This window comes from Cajanus cajan, chromosome 9 (genome assembly GCF_000230855.2).
Source record: "Cajanus cajan strain Asha chromosome 9, NIPB_CcT2T_4, whole genome shotgun sequence".
Taxonomy (NCBI): Eukaryota; Viridiplantae; Streptophyta; class Magnoliopsida; order Fabales; family Fabaceae; genus Cajanus; species Cajanus cajan.
Genome location: NC_138525.1, coordinates 5,014,238 through 5,026,833, shown reverse-complemented (window position 1 = coordinate 5,026,833; position 12,596 = coordinate 5,014,238). Strand labels below are relative to the sequence as shown.

At 31.6% G+C, this 12,596-nt stretch overlaps 2 protein-coding genes across 2 annotated transcripts; both read left to right on the top strand.

Annotated features, from left to right (window-relative positions):
- The first annotated feature begins 1,438 nt into the window (after positions 1–1,438).
- Positions 1,439–5,257, top strand: LOC109795686 (endoglucanase 11). Its single transcript, XM_020355181.3, has 5 exons — positions 1,439–2,078; positions 2,202–2,414; positions 2,549–2,749; positions 3,001–3,255; positions 4,402–5,257. The coding sequence occupies exons 1-5, from the start codon at positions 1,839–1,841 to the stop codon at positions 5,068–5,070; spliced, it is 1,578 nt and encodes a 525-aa protein (XP_020210770.1). The 5' UTR covers positions 1,439–1,838; the 3' UTR covers positions 5,071–5,257.
- A 2,497-nt stretch (positions 5,258–7,754) lies between these two features.
- On the top strand, positions 7,755–12,293 carry LOC109796887 (Calcineurin-like metallo-phosphoesterase superfamily protein). Its single transcript, XM_083063957.1, has 9 exons — positions 7,755–8,174; positions 9,049–9,276; positions 9,558–9,679; positions 9,953–10,013; positions 10,186–10,326; positions 11,000–11,107; positions 11,237–11,465; positions 11,549–11,791; positions 11,960–12,293. The coding sequence occupies exons 1-9, from the start codon at positions 8,013–8,015 to the stop codon at positions 12,040–12,042; spliced, it is 1,377 nt and encodes a 458-aa protein (XP_082920083.1). The 5' UTR covers positions 7,755–8,012; the 3' UTR covers positions 12,043–12,293.
- The last annotated feature ends 303 nt before the right edge of the window (positions 12,294–12,596 follow it).

The window sequence follows — 12,596 nt, the reverse complement described above, 5'->3', positions numbered from 1 at the left end:
TTTAATGGTCATTGTACATTTTTTTTAGTTCATACCCTTTTTTATTAAGCTGAATTTTCAACCAACAATCATGATTTCCCTACAAAGTTTTGCAATATAAAAAGCGGCAACGTATTTGTAATAAAAATTAAAATAACTTGCTATTTATATGAAAATAATCTAATATTATTTTGTTTGGATAGGTAGGTTAATTGTTTTGGTAAATTTAGAAGGATAGAATTGAGTAAGAGTGAAATAAGAAATACATAGATTATTTTGGTTGCTTGGAGTAGAAAAAATGTTTAAATTTTGCGTGGGATCCACATTTCCTTCATGTTGAGGGCTAGCTGAGGTGTGAAATGGAGCTGATTCTTTGTTCCAATATAACATTTCTAACATGCGGTTCAATTGTGTTTCATGGCAATGAACGTGACCATTATATAATTTTATTTTATTTTTTATCCTTGACTTGTGTGTAATATATTAGAGATTATTTTTTAGATTCACTTGCAAACTTGCAATATGTGTTAGTGTTGTCACGGCCATGCGCGCGCGTGTCAATATATATTACTAATAATTTAAATTAAGATAATAATTAAAATTACTTAAATAATAGTTTATTAAATCCAAAAATCAATGACATTAACTAGAGGATAAAATTATCTTTTCTTATTTATTTTCGTTTATTTTTTAATTTGAGCAAATAACTATGAAGAAATTATATTTTTCATTCTTTCTCAATTTCATAATCCAAAACAGCCTTATGTTTCACTTTTAAAATCATTTTAATTTCTTTATGTTTCACTTTTAAAATCATTTTAATTTCTTTCTTCTTTATTTTTTTTCTTGTTTATTTCCTCTCAATTTTAATTGTTAGCCAAACATAACATTAACGAATACTTAATTAAAATGTTTACCATAAATGTTTTCTTTTCAAATATAAAAAATCTCGTTTGATTTAGATTACATGTATCTTTAATCATGAATAAATTTATTTGAGTTGGATATTTATTTAACACTTTAACTTATATTAAAAGAATTAGTATATATATTTATTATATTAAAATACAAATACAATTTAACATTTTAAGCAATAATTTTTTTTAGTAATATATATATATATATATATATATATATATATATATTAAATGTTTTTTACCATTAGTTTTGATTCTTTTTAATTACTTTTAAATCCATTGTTAAAGATTTGACCAAACTGATAAATTTTTTTAAAAAAATATTAAATTATAAATAACATATTTAATGCATTAAATAAAGTATTGAATGCTTCTTTAAATAATTAATAAAAAATATCAAATGGGAGTACTTCTTAATGCTAGAGACTTAACCAAATAATAATAATAATTATTAAATTTGTTATACATCTTTTATTTTACAATAACACAGATTATAACTTTAAAGAAATGACTGGGAAGCTACACATGCAAGGATCCTGCAATAACTGAGAAGTGAGAAGGAAAAAAAACGTCCCTTGGTAATAAATGGAGAAAATAGCTAGATCGAAAGCGAGTAGAATTTTAACAAGAGTCAACGGAGGAAGGTGTTTTTCCTTATTTGGGTGACAGAGGCGAGAGGGTGATCCAAGTGCACCAAAATTCACCCTTGCGTGCCAGAAACAAGTGAAAGTGGTGGGGATTTCACCTTCTCAGTTCTCACTTTGTGGGGCTCTCTCCTAAAATGATCACACCCTATGTTAGATACATCCTAGGCACACACATATCTAACCCTTTTTAAAATCACAATTCAAACCCTCACTTGTGTGCTAGCTAGTGTGGTGAGCCTTCACTTTTTTTCCAATTCCCTTCACTCCTAAAAACTTTAGGAGGGAAGGGGGGGCAATGGAGCCACAAAACAAACACCATTTTGGAACTTCCAACATCCCCATTCTAGCACACCATTGCTGTCTCATTAGCCTCTTCTTCTTCACAATCTTCACTAACACCCAAGCCTTGGATTATGCTGATGCACTTTCAAAGAGCCTCCTTTACTTTGAAGCACAACGCTCTGGGAGGATTCCTTATAATCAGCGTGTCGCTTGGCGTGACCATTCTGGCCTCACTGATGGCCTAGAGGAAGGGGTATGCATGTCCACATTCTCAATACATAACCCCACATGCCCCAAATCATCAAATTCTTCTCTTTCACTTTCTTGGTATGCCAATTCCCATTCAAAATCTTCTCTTTTTTTTTTTTGTGTGTAGGTGGATTTGGTTGGAGGGTACTATGATGCGGGGGATCATGTGAAATTTGGTTTACCAATGGCTTTCACCATCACAATGCTCTCATGGGGTGCCATAGAGTATAGGCAACAAATTGAAGAAGCAGGTGAATTGGAACACACATTGGAGGCAATCAAATGGGGCACTGATTATTTCATCAAGGCTCACACTAGCCCCAATGTGCTATGGGCAGAGGTACTAATATAAAGTGCTTGCTTCCTCATTTTATTTTATTTCTCAACAAATTTCCACCCAATTCATTATTTGCACTGTTTTACATTGGTTGGAGAAATTGAATGAAATTGTGAAATTAATGTTACTTTTTTCAGGTGGGTGATGGTGACACTGACCATTATTGCTGGCAACGGCCAGAGGACATGACAACTTCACGGCGAGCATTTAAGATAGATGAGAACCACCCTGGTTCAGATCTGGCCGGAGAAACTGCAGCAGCTATGGCAGCTGCATCCATTGTGTTCAGAAAAACAAACCCACATTATTCTCACTTGCTCCTACACCATGCCCTTGAGGTGAGTCATTAGCCAATGTTTTAATTTGTGTGCTAATTAAAGCATGATTGATTGGTTTTGACTATGTGCCATAATTAATAATAATTGTTGGAGCAACTTTTGTGCGACAATCTCAATTTTAAAACTAATAATTGGGGTTAGAGATATTTGATTTTGAAGGGGAATGGGAAATTAAGGTTTCGTATTTATTTAATTTAATTTAATTTAATTATAGGAATGCATAATAGTATTTATTGTGTGTGTTATTGCAGTTGTTTGAATTCGGAGACAAGTATAGAGGAAATTATGATGCTAGTGTCGGAGTGGTAAAGAGCTACTATGCGTCGGTGAGTGGATACATGGATGAGTTGTTGTGGGCTGCCACGTGGCTCTACAAAGCCACCGACAACAAAGAGTATCTTGAGTATGTTATTTCCAATGCTCAAAACTTTGGTGGCACTGGTTGGTCCATATCAGAATTCAGCTGGGACGTTAAATATGCTGGTCTTCAAGTCATGGTTTCCAAGGTAAACTTCCCTTCAATCACTATTACACTCTCTTATTATGCGTGTTTTTGTTCATAAAACTCAAAAATATGTGTGTTTTCATATTATTTGGGTTAATTTCAAACCCCTTTGTTTTCTTTTTCCCCATGTGAGGGGCTCTTTTCTATCCAACTTTATCTAGATTTTGTTTTTCTAACCTGAAATGACGGGTTAAACCTTGGTACTTTATTTTAAAGGTGATTGATGGAGTATGCATGAATTAAGGTATATTAGTATATTATCTTGGGGGTATTGAAGACATAAAAACTAAAAAGGGTGGCCAAGCATAAGGCCATGTGCAGCTAGTACTTTAGCATTACAAAACAGTGTAATTAAAAGTGGATTGGCTCATGGTTGAGCCAAATGTTAGAAATGTGAAGTACAGATAGCCTTAAACACCTTTGTTTCCACCTCTACTTTTTTTATTTATTTATTTAATTTTATTTTATAATAAATAAATGAGTAAATGTCCAAGTGGAGTCTTGAAAAGAAAAATAAAAATAAAAAAGGGAAGGCGCTTAGATGAAAAAACATAAATTAATTATTTAGTTTCTCGAAATCATCGAGGTGGGACACTTCAATCCTTTAGCCTTTTTTAGCTAGCATTTTTAGAAAACAATGTATATCATTTATTATTTTGTTGGGAATTAAGTTGATATATGATTCACTTTTTTATATATTATAAAACTAATCATATGTTAAAAATGGAAGAAAATAGATAGAAAGATTAAATTATTCCACATTTATAAATCGATGACCAGATGCAAATTAACCCAAATTTAGTCTGATTATTTTGCATGGAATCAGTTAAAAAAAAAAAAGTAATCTAACCAAGTCCGAACTTAACTAATTACTTCAATTTTGTTATCAGACTTGACCCCACCCATGTGTAGACTTTTTTTTTTTTTGGTGTGGATAAAATTTACACTGTATGGAGAGTTTGATTTGGAGAGAGAAAAAATGATCATAGATGATCATGAAATCGATGAGAATGAATGATTTACTTTGAACCAAATTCAACAAGCAACTAGTGGGTTGAATAATAGCATGCAGTTTACATAATATTTACTTTGAATCTCATACCTATGCTTATTAGAGTAATCTAATTACATTTTCATATTTTTTCAGTTCTTAAGCGAAGAAAAACACAAGAAGCACAGGAATGTGCTGGAACAATATAGATCAAAAGCAGAGTACTACATATGTTCATGTCTCAACAAAAACAAAGATGGCGATAACTTGGAACGCACCCCAGCAGGGTTACTCTATGTCCGACAATGGAACAACATGCAATATGTTTCAACAGCGTCATTTCTTCTCTCGATATACTCTGATTTCCTTCGAAATACAAACCAAAAGCTCAATTGCCATGGGGGCACAGTGGACCATGAAGAAATTCTCAATTTTGCCAAATCACAAGTTGATTACATTTTGGGCTCTAACCCAAGGAACATGAGCTATTTAGTGGGCTATGGCCCAAACTACCCCAAAAGGGTGCACCATAGAGGGGCATCCATTGTGTCATACAAAAAGAATAAAGGGTTCATAGGGTGCACCCAAGGGTATGATAATTGGTATGGTAGCCAAGAACCTAACCCTAATGTTCTTGTTGGGGCTTTGGTGGGTGGGCCTGATGGTCAAGACAATTTTGAGGATCGGAGGAACAATTATATGCAGACTGAGGCTTGCACATATAATACTGCCCCTTTAGTTGGTGTTTTTGCAAAGTTGTTGCATATAGAAAACCTAAAATTGGTTCGTGATTGTGATTCACTTTTGGTTGCTTCCTTTAAGTGATATAGACATAGTAAACAAAAGTAATAATACAGTATATGTTTCTCATAAGTCAAAAGGCCAACTTTTTTTTTTTTTTCAATTATTTTTTCCTCATTCATGAGTGATTTGTGCTTTGGCTGAGATTTTCTGGCCTCAAATTAATGTACTTTCAATATAAACAAATCTATAATCTTCCCATTCAGACTAATGGAATCAACTTCATTTGCCTGATTGCACTTTTATTTTTGGATGATCACGGTTCATTCAACAAATAAATGTTGCCGATTATGATAATGGGTTTGGATGACACAATTTCATTTCAGACTTTCAGTTGACCACAACAAAGGCTCATCAAAATGTTTCGTCACGGCCCAAGAAAATGTTCGTCTAATGGTTTAAGATTTATCATGGACGATACAGGCCTGTTCGTTCAAAATAAGAAAGATATATTTCTAAAAACATGTCTTCTCATTAGTTTATGTATTTGATAGGGAGAAGAATGATGATTGGAAAACATTGCCAAATTTTTGTTTTGTCCCTCTTGTCGAATATGTTTAAAGTTTGAATAGATGATAGTACAGTAGATGTTTCATGTTGGATAGAAAATGCACGAAGGAATGATTGTATAATTATTAAAACAGAGTACATCATTATTGACTATAAAGACTTGGCAATTTTACTATTTAAAATATAAATTCACGTGGAGATTCATTCCTCTTCCTCTAATATTTTGACAAATTTTATCCAAATCTATCCTAAATTCCACTAACACAATACAGGCAATCAAGTAGCTAAACAGTTGCTTCTGAATCAATAGAAGAAAAAAAAAAGAAGATGAAGAAAAGATGGGTCAATTATGGAAGGTATTGGCATTGGAGTGTGTAACTGTTAAAAGGGATAACATTGGAGTGCACTGCACAGTGTCCATATTTCCGGCCTTTGAGGAAAGCTTTTGATAAATGGGTTCCATGTTTGGTCAGTGGTCAACTACAGTCAACACAAACGCCAACATTAGCAATCACTGCGCCTCATAAAGTTACTTCAGTGTGGACATGTTACTAAAACTTTTCTCCATCAATCAATTGCTAAATAAATTAGGGATTGCAATTTCCTTCTTTTTTTTCCTTACATCCAATTTTCGTTTCCTTTTTCTCTTTCTCATGTATATGCATAGACTTTCACATTATTATTATTTTTATCTGTAAAAATTACTAATGATAGTACTACTAGTCGAACCTAAAACTCTATTACTCCAATATTTATTATAAAGTTTACTTAATTTACTTTAGTTAAGAAATTGATTAATTTAGTTAACAGTATTAAGGTTAAATATACTTTTTAATAACTATAATTTTACTTATTTTATCTTTTAGTTTTTATAGTTTAAAATATTTTTTTTAATCTTCATAATTATTTTTTTTATCCTTTTTATTCTTCATAATTTAAGGTAGATTTTTTTAGTCTTTACATATATAATTTTTAAAAAAAATTTTAGTCATTGTCATAAGTATTTTTGCAGCGTTATCTCCTTTGTCTGATAAAGGATATTTATTCAACTTTATGTGTGAAATTTGTTTTGTTAAAATTATTCTAAATTAGATTTTTTAGCACTTGTATCTCTTTTATATTCTCACATATACTCATCGTTGAGATGCCTTTTTTTTTTTCTAAAAAAATTAAAGACTTTTATCACATCAATAAAAATACAACATTACTCAAAAGAACATGAATGATAAAGACTAAAAAAATTAATAAACTATAAGAGCTAAAAGAACTATCATAAACTATAAAAAGTAAAAAAGATGGAAAAAGATAAAATACGAAGATTAGAAAAGTATTGAAATTAAAAAATAAATAAAATTATAAGGTTTAAAAAATATTTTATTCTAATATTAAATTTTACCCAAAGTTTATTTTTTCAAAAAAATTGCCATTTACACAAATGGCACTTACGCTATCAATTATTATTGAATTAAAAGAAGTGATTTTAGTTAAGATTACTTTTTGTAAAAAAATTGTTTTTGACAACATTTCTTGCAAAAAATAATAAATGTAAAAGATATTTTTATTAATTCTAATAAAAAAAATCAACTATAGCTCTTCATTTGATAAATATTAAAATAAAATGATTTAATTTTTATACACTTACAACATAAAAGTTATTATTCCCTTTAGATCATAATTTTTTATGTTTAAAAATTTAGTACATTTTTAAAAAATATTTAATTATAATATATTAAGTTTAAAGTATTATCATATAATATCTTGAAATATATAAAGTAAAAACAAATAAAGATATGAAATACAAATATTAATTGTCAAATAAAAGTATACGTAAAAAAATTATTTAATATCACTTTAAATGCGTAAAATATTGAAATTTTGGAAAAAAAAATTATGGTTTGAAAAGAGTAACTTAATTACATTAATCAATGAAAAAATATTTTAAGAATAATTAAAAAATAGGAGTAAAATAATTATTTTAAAATTAATAAATTTTCCCCAACACATATATATGCGCGAATGCGACAATATAATATAAAATATTTTATATTTTAAGTTTATAAATTCAATTAAAAGTATAGAAATTATATAAAAAAGTATTTTCAAACTAATGTTATATTTTCTACCAAAAAAAACTAATATTATTTTAACAGGAAAAAAAAAATGACTTGTGCAGTTTTCTTGCTGTTCTTAAGATGATCTCTTGCAGCAAAAGGGAAGCATTTTGTCTTATCAAATTACGATTTTTTATTTCCGAATTTGAAAATCGATTCATTCAATTCTCTCTTTCTATTTTATTTTATTTTATTTGAAAGTGCATAAAGAAAAGAGAAAAGAAATGTATTATATAACAACCGAAAGTTTCATTTTGTGTCTGCCATTGGACTCAAATCCTGAGAAAGTTCCTTTTTTATGATCTCTGAGAAAGAATTGGATTCAAAGTTGTGACTTTTGCGCAAATGGGTATCAATCAATGTCGGTTCCGGTGGTTCAACGCCGTCGTTTTGATCGGAATGGTCGGCGTTGCGGTGACGGTTACCGGTTCCGACAGTCACGTGAAGCAGGAACAATTGGTTTCTCGAATTGCCTTCGGATCATGCTCCAACCAGAGCGCTCCTCAGGTTCCTAAATTTTTCTATTTTGTTGTGCTTTTTTCCCCTTACTTTTTATTCTTGTTTTGGTATGTTTTGTCCTGTCTTTGTTTTATTTTCACCCATGTTGCAGTGTCGATTAATGGAACTGATACACTAATGATTCTGTTTCTCTGTTTCAACCACGATGTCCCAATTCTTGTACTAACATGCTGTTGCAGTCCCAATGTTACGTCAGCTTTAAGCAAACTGCAGTTATGTTGTACTCAACAAGAAGTAAAAAATCTGTCTTTGGATAAATTGTCTAATTTTCTGTAAACAAAATAATTTTGATTAATTTTATGTAACAAGTAGCAAACCAACTTATAATTTTCCGTGGATTCTGGAACATGTTCCCTGTTCTTCTTAAGAATTATAGGTTGGGATGAATATGTATGATATTGTTTTTAAAGATGCATGTGAAACTCAGTTTTATCCCAATTTTTAAAAGAAATCGCAGTTCATTGTGCAGTAGACGACCTCAATTCCTAGTGTGTTCCACACTTTAATCACTAAAAATCACTACTGAAACTAGACAACTATTTTTTTTTACGTTGTACTAGGTAGTATGTTACTGTGTGGTCTTTTATAGTATTTCTTAATCTAAACACCCAAATTGTATTGCATATATAACCAAGTTCAAGCAATCAAGGAGCCAATTTTTGGTACTTTTTGGTTGTAGTTTGGGTTTGCAATCTTATATTGTTTTCTTGTTTGACTTCTTTAGGCTACAAAAGTCTTTCCCAGCACAAGCTCAATGTTTGTTATTATTTAGGCTTTTAATTGCTATGATTGCAGAATAATGTTAACTTTCTCATGTCAGCTCATTTATATGTGTATGCTGTGTGTTGTATTTCTTTGCCAGCCCATTTGGGATGCCGTGGTTGACTTCCATCCCCAAATTTTTATATGGCTGGGTGATAACATTTATGGAGACTTAAAACGCCCTTTCAAAATATTTGGAAAGGAAAGGACCATTGGGCCATGGAAGAATGTTCCACGATTTGTTCCTTCCTCTCAGCAGGAAATGAAGAGTAGATATGAAAAGGCTAGGTCTAATCCTGGCTATTCTCGACTTCAACAGAATGCTAAGGTGCATCATGCTAAGCTTTTCTGCTTGTTTTCATTATATACTTGGAACCTATTTGGATACAAGCTAAAAGTATTTTTGAAAGTTTCTCTGTTGGAAAAAAAAACTTTTTATTTTCAGTAAAGAAACTCTCAAAAGTTCTTTTAAGCCTGTACCCAAATAGGCTCTTAAAATTATGGTTTGAAAGCATAACATTGTTCAAATGTTTGTGGGTTGATTTACTAAAATGATGACTTTATTTTTATCAATTTTTTGGCCTGACTTTCACATTGGTATGTCGATAGGTTATTGGTACTTGGGATGATCACGATTATGGATTAAATGATGCAGGAAAAGAATTTCATGGAAAAGTCACAAACCAAAAGTTGCTTCTTGATTTCTTGGATGAACCTCAAGATAGTCCACGGTGAGTATATAATCTCCTTCGCTGCATTAACATGTTGGACTTATCTATGTCCTACATTTTTGGTTCTTTTATTTTATTCTATCTCAGAGAATAATAGTATATATTGAATTCAGCACATGATTGTATTGGCTGTGGAACCTCATTCTTTTTTCTTGGAGAGTGAAGAGACATGTTTTCATGTCTGGCTACATAAGTATTCACTCATTAATAGATTTTAATAAGCAGCAGATGTAGATTTAATTTTTGGATACTAACCCCAGCTTCTCATTTCAGGCGGAAACAGGCTGGTGTATATGCCTCATATACGTATGGTCCTGTAGGTAGAGATATCAAGGTATTGACGAAATATCTACTTTATTCTTTATTAAATTCATAAAATCTTCTCTTGATTGTTGTGCTATGGTAGTATGGTATCCACTACATGAGAACTAATTATAAATTGTTTTAAATTTTAAGCATGCATCTTGTACTAATGTTTTTATTGTGGCTTGGGGATAACTATTCAGATTATCCTCTTAGATACCAGATATCACAGAGACCCTGTAGGAAGTGATGGAACCATTTTGGGGAATTCACAATGGTTGTGGTTGGAGAAAGAGCTAAAGGGTTTACCAACAGCTCTTACCATAATTGGATCTTCTATTCAGGTACAGCAATTAATTATCAGTTGTTATGATGTCTGAGATTAATCTGAATTATTCTTGACCATATTTTATTATGTGTACATCTTTATGACTTATGAATTTTGGCCACAATACGAACTGTTATGCCAGTATTCTTGGCGCTGTGTAGATTGAAATTTGACTGGAATTAGTTGTTTTATTGACTTAGAAAGTGGCTTTCTGCAGTCTAATAGCTTTGGGCCTTTACTTCCGTCTCAATAGAAGCCAGTTTTGTGCTTGAATTATTTCACCTTGGAAAATTGAGATATGTTTCTCTTCTGTGTTGTTAATTTGAAATCATTTCTATTCTTTGTTTGTGTCATTTGTCATGTTAGGTGTTTTATTATCATAGCTTAGCTATTAGGCAGTTACATGACACACCGGAGAGATTCCAATTCAATGTTTGTTACAGGATGAATCCAGGAATTTTAGTCTATGGGGGCAATCGGCAAAATCCATAGTACAAAATGATTCTTAAAATTATGGGAACACATTATCAAAGTAATGAGATAATAACAACTAAAAAACTACTCGTATTATTACCACAAATTGTTGAAAGCCTGCAGAGGCACTCCTTTGTGGGTAGTTTTGTCTCTGGTTTAATTGTGTTGGTGATTTGCTTTGGTATATACATTTATATAATTAATCTCTATGTCAGGTTATATCAAATCTTTCAGCAACTATTCATCCATTGTTCGCTATGGAATCATGGGCTCGTTTTCCAAAGGAAAGAGATCGCCTTTTTAAATTAATAGATGATAGTAAGGTAATAACTTTCAGTACATTCATTTTCTACGTTTTACATCGTTGATGTTAAAGGGAATTACATTGGTATCGATTACGTAGTGTAGTGAGTGAGTATTCATTTCACTTTTTATTAGTCCTTTCTATGCAGAGGACTGGAGTATTTTTTATTAGTGGAGATGTTCACTTTGGGGAAATTACTAGATACGATTGTGCTTTGGACTATCCACTATATGACGTAACCTCAAGTGGAGTTACTCAATCAATTGAGGAGGTTGTCCCACCTTTCTTGCGTTCTTTTGTGAGATTTGTGGCATGGTTGACCCCATCTACAATGAGAGTTAAGGGCCAAAACTGCAGATACAAATCTTGTATATATGGTAACGTTTTCCTCCTTATTCTTGGTTAGGAATATTTATATTGGTTTTCATATTTTGATATTTCAAATGTGGATTTTCACTAGGCCAGCCAAACTTTGGAACTATTGAAATAGATTGGGACTCTCACCCTGTGAAACTAAAATTCAAAGTCAAGGACAAGAATGGTGTCGTTGTTACAGGTGTTGATGTTTCATTAACCGAATTACAACCAAATTCAGACAGAGAAAAAGCAGGGCAAAATAATCAGAAGCATTGCACTCTTGAAGTTAGTTTGCCATGGATTGTAAGATATCGCCTGATGATCTTGTTCTGTTTCACCTTATTTGGTAAGTTACTTTTGTGTTTGTGTACGTCTCCTTTGTTTACTTTGGATATCACTCTAAAGTGTCCATGTATAGTATGATTAAAATTGAACTGTTAATTTGTTTTTGCTAATTTGCTTACTATCATTTGGTTTAAAAGGATATTTTCATTTATTTAAATCTTTGCTGCAGTGTTGCTTCTTGTATTCCTAGGGCTAGTTTACACTTGTTTCAGAATTTGCCGACTAGGAGGCTGCAAAAGAAAGCACGATTGATACACGTAGATACATACACAGTCAGCAAAAGGGAGCATGTGTTATCTCTTTCCCTTTGTAGATTTAATAGTGGCAATAGGTCAATAAGATGTATAGATTATTCTTCTACTGTTTCCACTAACCTGTCCTTTATTTCAGTGAGATGTTAAGAACACTTAGAAGTTGACTTAATAGTTGGTTTTTGTTGGTGGTTGAGCCATTTGATATGATGCATAGAATGCCATGGTGGAATCTAGTAACTTCATGCTTACTACCTGTACTCATTTGAATTAGTTTTGATATTTAAAAGTATTCGCCTATATAAATTAGTTTTTGAAATTGTTTAACTTGCTAAATAGGTTACCATACTGAGATTATTTACTTCTTAATAAAAAAAATTTAATGGATTAATCTTTATAATAAATGATTTTCTAAGACCAGAGTTACTTATTTGTCTATTTACTCTCTTATTTTATGTCGTGGGAACTCCTGACTAGAAATCAACATAAACTCAGAGTCTATAACAAGCAACCTCCTATCTCCTTCCTCAGCGTTCAATGTTCATTATCAGGTGT

Coding starts and splice junctions, on each gene's coding strand:
- LOC109795686 (XM_020355181.3), top strand. CDS start 1,839: ATGGAGCCACAAAACAAACACCATTTTGGAACTTCCAACATCCCCATT. Junction 2,415..2,548: donor CCAATGTGCTATGGGCAGAG/GTACTAATATAA, acceptor TACTTTTTTCAG/GTGGGTGATGGTGACACTGA. Junction 2,750..3,000: donor TCCTACACCATGCCCTTGAG/GTGAGTCATTAG, acceptor GTGTTATTGCAG/TTGTTTGAATTCGGAGACAA.
- LOC109796887 (XM_083063957.1), top strand. CDS start 8,013: ATGGGTATCAATCAATGTCGGTTCCGGTGGTTCAACGCCGTCGTTTTG. Junction 11,466..11,548: donor ATACAAATCTTGTATATATG/GTAACGTTTTCC, acceptor GATTTTCACTAG/GCCAGCCAAACTTTGGAACT. Junction 11,792..11,959: donor GTTCTGTTTCACCTTATTTG/GTAAGTTACTTT, acceptor TCTTTGCTGCAG/TGTTGCTTCTTGTATTCCTA.